General features: G+C 38.3%; 1 protein-coding gene across 1 annotated transcript; it reads left to right on the top strand.

Moving 5' to 3' along the window:
* Positions 1 to 8,016: 8,016 nt before the first annotated feature.
* Positions 8,017 to 9,878, top strand: LOC116752669 (RNA/RNP complex-1-interacting phosphatase-like). Its single transcript, XM_032629426.1, is given in 5 exon segments — positions 8,017 to 8,068; positions 8,167 to 8,261; positions 9,199 to 9,369; positions 9,371 to 9,587; positions 9,637 to 9,878. Coding segments are annotated over 5 exon segments (777 nt in total).
* The last annotated feature ends 1,812 nt before the right edge of the window (positions 9,879 to 11,690 follow it).

Below are 11,690 nucleotides of genomic sequence, written 5' to 3'. Positions count from 1 at the left end.
CCTTAATTTGTTAATGTGGTGTATCACATTGATTGATTTGCATATATTGAAGAATCCTTGCATCCCTGGGATAAATCCCACTTAATCATGGTGTATGATCCTTTTAATGTGCTGTTGGAGTCTGTTTGCTAGTATTTTGTTCAGGATTTTTGAATCTATGTTCATCAGTGATATTGGTCTATAATTTTCTTTATTGGTGATATCTTTTACTGGTTTTGGCATCTGGGTGATGGTGGCTTCGTAGAAAGAATTTGGTAGTCTTTCTCACTCTGCAATTTTTTGGAAGAGTTTGAGAAGGATCTGTTTTAGCTCTTCTCTAAATGTTTGATAAAATTCACCTGTGAAGCTATCTGGTCCTGGACTTTTGTTTGTTGCAAGATTTTAAATTATGGTTTCAATTTCATTACTTGTGATAGGTCTATTTATATTTTCTAATTCTTCCAGGTTCAGTCTTGGAAAATTGTACCTTTCCAAGAATTTGTCCATTTCTTCATAGTTGGCCAGTTTATTGGCATATAATTATTTGTAGTAGTCTCTTACAATCCTTTGCATTTCTGCAGTGTCAGTTGTGATTTCTCCTTTTTCATTTCTAATTTTATTGATTTGCATCCTCTCCCGTTTTTTCTTGATGAGTCTGGCTAATGGTTTATCAATTTTATCTTCTCAAAGAACCAGGTTTTAGTTTTATTCATCTTTGCCAGTTTTTTCTTCATTTCTATTTCATTTATTTCTGCTCTGATCTTTATGATTTCTTTCCTTCTCCTGCCTTTGGGTTTCCTTTGTTCTTCTTTCTCTAGTTGTTTTAAGTGTAGGGTTAGATTGTTTATTTGAGAATTTTTTTGTTTCTTGGAGTTTGAATGCTATAAACTTCCCACAGCTTTTTGCTGCATCCCATAGGTTTTGGGTTGTCGTGTTTTCATTGTCATTTGTTTCTATGTATTTTTAAATTTCTTCTTTGATTTCTTCAGTGTCCTCTTGGTTATTTAGTAGTGTACTGTTCAGCCTCCATGTATTTGTCTTTTTTACAGTTTTTTTTCCTGTAATTGATTTCCAATCTCAAAGCATTATGGTCAGAAAAGATGCTTGATACAATTTCAATTTTCTTAAATTTTCCGAGGGTTGATTTGTGACCCAAGATGTGATCTATCCTGGAGAATGTTCCATGTGCACTTGAGAAGAAAGTGTGCTCTGCCACTTTTGGATGGAATGTTCTATAAATATAAGTTTGATCTATCTTGTCTATTGTGTCATTTAAAGCTTGAGTTTCCTTCTGTTTGGATGATTTGTCCATTGGTGTAAGTGGGGTGTTAAGTTGCCTACTATTATTGTGTTACTGCTGATTTCTCCTTTCATGGTTGTTAGCATTTGCCTTATGTATTGAGGTGCTCCTATGTTGGGTGCATAAACATTTATAATTGTTATATCTTCTTCTTTCACTGATACCTTGATCATTATGTAGTGTCTTTCTTTGTCTCTTTTAACAGTCTTTCTTTTAAAGTCTATTTTGTCTGATATGAGAATTGCTACTCCAGCTTTCTTTTGATTTACATTTGCATGGAATATCTTTCTCCACCTCCTCACTTTCAGTCTGTATGTGTCCTAGGTCTGAAGTGGGTCTCTTGTAGACAGCATATATATGGGTCTTGTTTTTGTATCCAATCAGCCAGTCTGTGTCTTTTAGTAGGGGCATTTAATCCACTTACATTCAAGGTTATTAACGATATGTATGTTCCTATTACCATTTTCTTAATTGTTTTGGGTTTATTTTTGTGGGTCTTTTTCTTCTCTTGTGTTTCCTGCTTAGAGAAGGTTCTTTAGCATTTGTTGTAAAGTTGGTTTGGTGGTGCTAAATTCTCTTAGCTTTTGCTACTCTGAAAAGCTTTTGAATTCTCCATTGAATCTTAATTAGATCCTTTCTGGGTAGAGCAATCCTGGTTGTAGGTTTTTCTCTTTCATCACTTTAAGTATATCCTGCCACTCCCTTCTGGCCTGCAGTTTCCACTGAAAAATTAGCTGATAACCTTATGGGGATTCCTTTGCATGTTATTTTTTGTTTTTCTCTTGCTGCTTTTAATATTTTTTCTTTGAATTTAATTTTATTAGTTTGATTAATATGTGTCTTGGTGTGGTTTTCCTAGGGTTTATCCTGTATGGGACTCTGTGTGCTTCCTGGACTTGGGTGACTATTTCCTTTCCCATGTTAGGGAAGTTTTCAATTATAATCTCTTCAAATATTTTCGCAGACCCTTTCTCTTCTTATTCTAGGACCCCTATAATTCAAATGTTGGGGCATTTAGTGTTGTTATAGAGGTCTCTGAGATTGTCTTCAATTCTTTTCATTCTTTTTTCTTTATTCTGCTCCTCGGCAGTTATTTCCACCATTTTGTCTTCCAGCTCGCATATTCGTTCTTCTGCCTCATTTATTCTGTTATTGATTCCTTCTAGCGCATTTTTCATTTCAGTTATTGTGTTGTTCATCTCTGCTTGTTTGTTCTTTAGTTCTTCTAGACCTTTGTTAAACATTTCTTGTATTTTCTCAATCCGTGCTTCCATTCTATTTCTGAGATTCTGGATCATCTTTACTATTATTACTCTGAATTCTTTTTCAGGTAGATTGCCTATTTCCTCTTCATTTATTTGGTCTTATAGATTTTTTCCTTGCTCCTTCATCTATGACATATTTTTTTTTGCTGTCTGAATTTTTGCTTTTTAATTGAGTGAGATTTTGCTCCTGTTTCACTGGTTGTTTGGCCTGAGGCTTCCAAGAATGGAGCCTGTAGGCTATTGGGTAGAGCTGGGTCTTGGTGCTGAGATGAGGACCTCTGTGAGATTTCACTCCTATGAATATTCCTTGGGTCCTGAGGTTCTCTGTTAGTCCAGTGGTTCAGACTTGGAGCTCCCACTGCAGGAGCTTCTGCCCAACCCTGGGCTTGTGAACCAAGATCCCACAAGCCAGTTCACTCTGGGGTTCCTCCCATCTCCTTGGGCATTAGAGTACCCCACCAGCGGCTGGCAGGTGCCTTAGTTATGGGGAGATGCTAACTCTGTGTCTTCCCACACCACCGTCTTGACTCTGGCTCCACTATCGATAGGATTTTGTCTTTCTTTGCTCTTTCACTTCTTCTTTCTTTTTTATTTTCATTGTTTATTTTTGAAGCATTCTGACATCCTCTCATAAGAGGACCTTTAGCAGAGATACCAAAGGAAAAAAAAAATCAAATAAATATCTCTTAATCTACTAGTGCAACTCAGTTCTGATATACCCACTGACAATAAATATATAAATAAGCAAATAAATGAATAAATCAATGGCTTTGGGGTTTTAAAATTATAAACAGGACACTGTGACTAGACTGTGATCTGGAGTAGACAGTTGACAGGATGGAAGAGAGGAAGGATAAAAAATGGTAAAGGTGTGAGTCTGTTAGTGCTAAAGTTTAGGTGAAAGAGAAATTCTACATATATCTCAATCACAGAGTTGGGGGTGGGGGTTGTTCACAAGCCTAGGGAAACAGCCAACTGAGGTCATGTCCTAGGCTAAGGCCATATCTACATACTGAAAAAGGGAAGTTAGTATGAGAGTTGTGCAAATCATATACCTTTCCAAGAAATAGTCCATCTTTAATTAGAATATCTGGGGAATAAGGTGAGAATTGGAGGTGAAAGCACTCAGTTATCTATGTGAGTTGAATTTTTAATGTAGAGTAATTTTAAGGGTAAAGGTAATTAAATATTTTTTAGCATGACAAACTGTAATTACTAATCAGAGGTCTCTAGCATAGGATGATTATGCTAAGATGGGGTTTAGAAGCTTAGGATAAGAGTCTGGGCTGCTGGTGGTGAGCACATCCATCTTCCTATCCTGGTTACAACACACTGGGCTTTTCTTAGGGGTGAAGGGCTGTCCACTCTGGTCAGACTTTCATTTTGATTGATGTGTCTCTGCCATTCAGATTGTTAAATATTTCGAATAACATCCCCAGAAACATCTCCATACCAGCAATGTGACCCAATGACAAGAAAAGAGCCCTGGTCAAGAAGTATTGTTTGGTCCCAGCTGAATATTGCAAAGAGAAATCCTGATGTTACAATATTTTCTTCCCAGTCAGTGGGACTAATCAGCAAGTAGGATCCTTGAGGAACTGCTTATATACTAAAATGAATAACTACATGAAGACAACATATTGTATGGTAACTATCAAGGAGACTGGCCTTGAGGAAACAAGAACTGTCCATTGGCAGTTAAGAATCCCTTGGGAAACCTAGCCTTCCTGACCCACTCAGATGTAAGCATTCCTGCCTTACATCTGGGGAGGAGATATGAGGAAGACCTGGTCTCCTGGAACATTTCCAAGTTCAATAATGCTGAAGATATCTATAATTCAACCAAGAAAAAAAAATCTCCATTTACTTTTGTACTCTTTCCAGCCTTTTCTGCTCTTGCCAGTACTCAGGTAACAGTGCAGTCAGCTTTCAGCCCTGCCACTGTAGTGCACAGACCCCTTGCCTCATGTCCTGCAAACTTTGGAACGCTTTAACTTTGATGACCTCTTGTGTAAAGTGCAAGGAATGGCGGCCCGATAAATTTAGTATTAAACACGCAAGGTGACAGTCATTCTGCTTGGGAGCTGAGCAGCAAGGACAAGCTAAGAACAGTAGATGTGCTCTGGAGGACATTCTCCATCCAGAGCAGAGACTGATGGCTCCAGGCAGCAGCTTACTGAAATTTATATGAATTTCAGAAATCCAGCTCTCAGCAGGCAGAGAAAATGGAATTACAGGAGGACGCTGAGGACAGGAAGATAGAAAATCCTATGCTTCTATATTCAATGAAGGGTTTTTTTTTTTTTTTTCTTTTGACAAGAGGGCAAGTTTCTTATATAGTTTTTTTGGAACATGTTTAGTATTTCCTTTGTGTTGAGACATGTCACTGAACCATGTACAGTATGACAGGCATCTATTCTGATTCAGAAGGAAAAACTATCATGGATTATATGTCTGACATTCAGGTGTGCCTTGGACACATCTCACCATATGGAGTTTTGATTTTTTCTGTTTGTTTTTTATTTAGGAATAACTTTCATCGTATTAACCTTCTCAGATACCTGGTCCCAGATGACAGAAAACAAGGTGAGACAGCAACAAGTTCTCAAGGCAGGACAGGTATCTGCTTTGCTTCACCTCTAGAGCAGCTTGCATGTGACAACATGGCTTTGATTTTCCTTCACATTCTTTTATCTACCATGTAAATAACTTGAAAAGAAAATACCATGCCCAGATCAAAAAACTGTGTCTGCTATTTACCCTCTGAGCATTTGCTTTGGTGGAAAGGGAAATCATATCACATACTACATGCATCGTGAATAAATTTTGATTGCTTGCCCCCAGACCATGAGACTTACATGCTAACATGAAGAGTGAATAATAACTATATACTTTGCAAGTGCAGGTGAATGGGTGAAGTTTTACTATGGATAGGATTTGACCATGGTAGTAACACCTAGAGCCATAGGGTCAATTTCTCAAAATCTATGCCAAAGCAATTTTTTAAATGACATTCCACCTCCACAGAGATTTGGTTCCTTTTTTCTCTAAATGTATATAGACTGACTGTAGAATGGTTTACTTCTTCAGTCCATGCTGGTATTTCTATAAAAATACTTCTCTTGAGCCCAAGAATAGAACCAGAAGCAGGGAGAGAAGTTAGCAGCTAATTATTATTTATTGGACATTCATTCATATTTGTAAATATTTACTAACAAATATTTATTAAGCATCTGTTATACACCAAGAAAATACTATGCACCAAGGATACAGAAATGAAGAAGACAGCTAAAGACCCTGCCCTAAGCAAGCTCAAATCTAAAAACAGGAACAGAAAATACATCAGTAAACAATTAAATATATGATATAATGGCATGTAATGTAAGTGCTGAAAAGCAGAGGAAGAAGCTACAATGCAAGTATTCTTTAGATGCTGTTAGAGAAAGCCCCCTTGGTCTAGGTGTGTGGAAGAAGTAAACTGAACAATCAAATGATCAAATAAGGGTTAAGAGCATAGAGTATGATTTATATTTTATACACAGTATGATTTATAGAAGATAGAACAAATGTTAAAGATATAAAAACTTAAAAAATACCTATGAGTAAAGGTGGTTAAAAGGTACAAACTTCCCATTATAGGATAAATAAGTTCTGGGGCTAAAAAGTACAGTATGGTGACTATAGTTAACAATACTGTGCTGTATATTTGAAGGTTGCTAAGAAAGTAGGTCTTAAAAGTTCTCATCACAAGAAAAAAGTGTAACTCTTTGAAGTGATGAAGGTTAACAAAACTTATTATGGTAATCATTTTGCAGTATATATGTATATCAAATCATTATGTTGTACGCTTAAAACTAATCAGTGTTATACACCAATTATATCTCAATAAAACTGGAAGAATATATTTTAAAAATATATAAATATATATAAATGCATGGCATCTAAATTCACAAACTTATAAACATTTTTGGCAATTTTCTTCACGACAATTCTGTGAGGTGCGTAGAAGTTATTATTATCATCCTCTCCCCCTTTTGCAGATGGTAAAACTGTTAGGTAATAAGAAATTCACATAGTTTGGGAGAGGCAGAGCCAGGATAATGAACAAAGACTTCCTGACTCTAGATACAGTGTGTGTTCAAAATACAATGTTTATCATCTATAACTGAAGCTAGGTATTGAGCTTTGTGGAAGAGCTCTTTTATTATAGACTGAAAACCAAAGTAGATCTATTACGGTCTGCACTGTTTATGGTCCCTGAGTGGAAGGAAGGCTCCCATGCCTTCCTCCTCCTACAGCTGATTCTAACCCAAATAGACCCATAACCCAAGAGGGAAGAGTATACCAAGACCTGATTAAGCTATCCAGTTCCCATTTGGTAAGAATGTGAACTAAGAGATCAATGATCTGTAGACAATGGATCTTATAGGTGAGCCAAACTCAAGTGGAAAGAGCTATTTGCACAAGGAGAGAGGAAGAAAGGAAGTTCAGTGGGAGAGAGGAAATATAAAAAGGACGGAAGAAAAGAATGGAGTAAATTAACACTGAGAAACAGAGTCACCTGTATTTTCCCTGTAGGAGGTATAGAATTGCCAGAGATACTGCTTCAAATCCTCAACCAAAGCATACATGGTTCATGGAAACTGCAGCATTGGTAGCTAGACTAAAAAGACCAATGATTTTTTCCCCCAATACCTCTGGGGATAAAATTCCTACACCTGAATGACGTGTTGACAAGGATGAGATAGGAGCTGAAGAGCTGTCATCACCTGTTTACTCGTAGGAATAAAAAATGTAGATCTTCTAAAAAAAATCTCTTCTTGGCTCTCTTTTTTCAACTTCTCTACCCACTGTAAAGAGCTATAGAATTTCAGAACTGGAAGAGAACTAAGAGCTCGTCAAATCCAAGTAGGTCAAAATAATTTCATTTCATTTAGCTGCATAATATCCCTGTGAGATTAGGAGAGGCAGAGAATATGGATGGAGAATCTATGGCACCAAGAGGATTCACCCAGGTCACGGGGCTTATGTATAGCAAGGAACTCCTGGCTTTGAGTCCTCTGTCTCTTCTTCAGCAACAGTTACATGACAAGACATACTTTATTCTCTTAGAACACTCCCCAGAGACACTTTGCCAAACTCAGAAAGATCAGCAACGCTTAAGAGTTTCTATTTCAGAATAACCACAGGCCAGTGGGGCTTCACAACAAAAAGATCCTGAATGAATGCAAATGAAACAAAAAGTAGGGATGGTAAAAAGCAGCTATTCTGGGGTTTAGTAGCTTACACAACAGGATGTGTTCCGGAAACTTCTAAGCTTGCTTCCTGGTCTTATCTCTGTTTATTGGGATGAATTGCACAAGTCATAGTTTCTCCAAGTCCAATTTTCATTTGTCAGACAGAATTAACAGTATGGACCACCAGGATGCTATGAAGAATACAAATGAATGAAATAAAAAGAGCACTGAAGACATGAAGAACTATAAAATAATGGATCGAGAGAGCCAAAAAGAGGCCTTGAAAGGTAATCTAGCTTTGAAATATAGAATAAGGTGTATTAAACACATCTACCTTGGCAGCTATTAGAGACTTGCATACACATATGTGTATTTATATCTCTAGAACACTTCATCAAAGGGTTGGAAAGAATACAGAATGGAGAATTCATTGATCTTCTTCCTCCACTCTGGGGTTCTTTGCTCAGTCCAAGACGAGAGGTTGATTGGGAGAACAGAAGTAGCCAAGAACTACTGTAAAATTTATTTCTGGAAACTTTCCATCCATTCTCATCCTTCCCACCATCCCCATCCCACTGTTCAGCTGTCCTCCCCACTATCTTTTACCAGATTCATTGTCTTTATGCTGTGCGTGATTATCCAAGGCTACACACTATAGCCTTAAATGACAAGAAAGTCCTCCCCTAAGGAACAAGTTCCATTCCCCTCTAGGCTTACAAAAGTAATAGCCATCGGGCTTCCCTGGTGGCGCAGTGTTTGAGAGTCCATCTGCCGATGCAGAGGACACGGGTTCGTGCCCCGGTCCGGGAAGATCCCACATGCCGCAGAGCGTCTGGGCCCTTGAGCCATGGCTGCTGAGCCTGCGCATCTGGAGCCTGTGCTCTGCAACAGGAGGGGCCACAGCAATGAGAGTCCCGCGTACCGCAAAAAATAAATAATAATAGCCATCATATAAACTTCATGCAATCTTCCACAACATTTGTGGGGCTCTGTCATTTACTAGGCACTAGCTTCAGCTTATAGTCTTCTCATACCATGAATATTTTTTGTTTTTTCCAGTTTTCACTGTATTTTTATTTAACCCAATATAGTCAATATATTATCATTTCACCATGTATAAATGTAAACATTATTGGGATTTTTACATTAATTTTTTGTAGTAAGTTTTTGATATTCAATGTGTTGTGTTTTTTTTTTTTTTGCGGTACGCAGCCCTATCACCATTGTGGCCTCTCCTGTTGTGGAGCACAGGCTTCGGACGTACAGGCTCAGCAGCCATGGCTCACAGGCCCAGCCACTCCACGGCATGTGGGATCTTCATGGACCGGGGCATGAACCCGTGTCCCCTGCATCGGCAGGTGGACTCTCAACCACTGTGCCACCAGGGAAGCCCCAATGTGTGTTTTATACTTACAAGACATCTGGGGCCAAGAGGAAAGGCGGAAAGCACATCACAGAAAGGTGGAAAGACTATCTCCCAGTTGAACAGTGGATGCCTGGGACTTGTTTCATTGCTTTCAAAGTTCCTTTAAAAAAGAGTTTTGAAAAGAATCTTGCTCCAAAAGAATGTTTTTCCCCCTTGGATCTCTTTTAACAAAATCCAAGAACAGAACGAAGAACTTGGGCTGATTACTGACTTAACATATACCCACCGCTATTATAAGCCAGAGGACTTACCAGAAACTATTCCTTATTTAAAAATTTGTACAACTGGGCATCAGATGTCAGATGATGACACTATTTTTAAATTTCAATGTGCTGTTAATGGGTTTCTGAAAGACAATAAAGATAATGACACACTTACTGGTGCCCACTGTACCCATGGTTTAAACAGGACAGGCTACCTCAACTGCAGACAGACTTATTGGTGTCCACTGTATGCATGGTATAAACAGGACTGGCTACCACATCTGCAGATATTTGATTGATGTAGAAGGCGTGTGGCCAGATGATGCAATTGGATACTGGTGTTTTATCTTTACAAGTTCTTCGTCATTCCATAAGAAACTGCTCTTCTGGTTTCATAAGGGATGGGGAACAGTGCCGTGTGGATTAAAGGCTCCTGGTGTTGCAGCCAGGTCACTGCTGTGCCTCTGAGGTGGGAGAACCAACTTCAGGACACTGGTCCACAAGAGACCTCCCAGCTCCACATAATATCAAATGGTGAAAATCTCCCAGAGATCTCAATCTCAACACCAGCAGCTAGCTTCACTCAACGACCAGCAAGCTACAGTGCTGGACACCCTATGCCAAACAACTAGCAAGACAGGAACACAACACCACCCATTAACAAAGAGGCTGCCTAAAATCATAATAAGTCTACAGACACCCCAAAACACACCACCAGATGTGGACCTGCCCACCAGAAAGACAAGATCCAGCCTCATCCACCAGAACACAGGCACTAGTCCCCTCCACTAGGAAGCCTACACAACCCACTGAACCAACTTTAGCCACTGGGGACAGACACCAAAAACAACGGGAACTATGAACCTGCAACCTGCAAAAAGGAGACCCCAAACACAGTAAGATAAGCAAAATGAGAAGACAGAAAAACACACAGCAGATGAAGGAGCAAGATAAAAGCTCACCAGACCTAAAAAATGAAGAGGAAATAGGCTGTCTACCTGAAAAAGAATTCAGAATAATGATAGTAAAGATGATCCAGAATCTTGGAAATAGAATAGACAAAATGCAAGAAACATTTAGCAAGGACATAGAAGAACTAAAGATGAAACAAGCAACAATGAACAACACATTAAATGAAATTAAAAATACTCTAGTTGGGATCAATAGCAGAATAACTGAGGCAGAAGAACGGATAAGTGACCTGGAAGATAAAATAGTGGAAATAACTACTGCAGAGTAGAATAAAGAAAAAAGAATGAAAAGAACTGAGGACAGTCTCAGAGACCTCTGGGACAACATTAAACACACCAACTTTGAATTATAGGGGCTCCAGAAGAAGAAGAGAAAAAGAAAGGGACTGAGAAAATATTTGAAGAGATTACAGTTGTAAACTGCCCTAATATGGGAAAGGAAATAGAAAATCAAGTCCAGGAAGCACAGAGAGTCCCATACAGGATAAATCCAAGGAAAAATACGCCAAGACACATATTAATCAAACTGTCAAAAAGTAAATACAAAGAAAACATATTAAAAGCAGCAAGGGAAAAACAACAAATAACACATAAGGGAACCCGCATAAGGTTAACAGCTGATCTTTCAGCAGAAACTCTGAAAGCCAGAAGGGACTGGCAGGACATATTTAAAGTGATGAAGGAGAAAAACCTGCAACCAACATTACTCTACCCAGCAAGGATCTCATTCAGATTTGATGGAGAAATTAAAACCTTTACAGACAAGCAAAGCTGAGAGAGTTCAGCACCACAAAACAAGCTTTACAACAAGTGCTAAAGGATCTTCTCTAGGCAAGAAAAACAGGAGAAGGAAAAGACCTACAATAATGAACCCAAAACAATTAAGAAAATGGGAATAGGAACATACATATCAATAATTACCTTAAATGTAAATAGACTAAATGCTCCTACCAAAAGACACAGATTGGCTGAATGGATACAAAAACAGGACCCATATATATGCTGTCTACAAGAGACCCACTTCAGACCTAGAGACACATACAGACTGAAAGTAAGGGGATGGAAAAAGATATTCCATGCAAATGGAAACCAAAAGAAAGCTGGAGTAGCAATTCTCATATCAGACAAAATAGAGTTTAAAAAAAAGACTATTAGAAGAGACAAAGAAGGACACTACATAATGATCAAGGGATCAATCCAAGAAGAAGATATAACAATTGTAAATATTTATGCACCCAACATAGGAGCACCTCAATACATAAGGCAAATACTAACAGCCATAAAAGGGGAAATCGAGAGTAACATATTC

This window comes from Phocoena sinus, chromosome 4 (genome assembly GCF_008692025.1).
Source record: "Phocoena sinus isolate mPhoSin1 chromosome 4, mPhoSin1.pri, whole genome shotgun sequence".
Lineage (NCBI taxonomy): Eukaryota > Metazoa > Chordata > Mammalia > Artiodactyla > Phocoenidae > Phocoena > Phocoena sinus.
The sequence above is the reverse complement of the archived record's forward strand: the minus strand, read 5'-3'. Positions and strand labels throughout refer to the sequence as shown.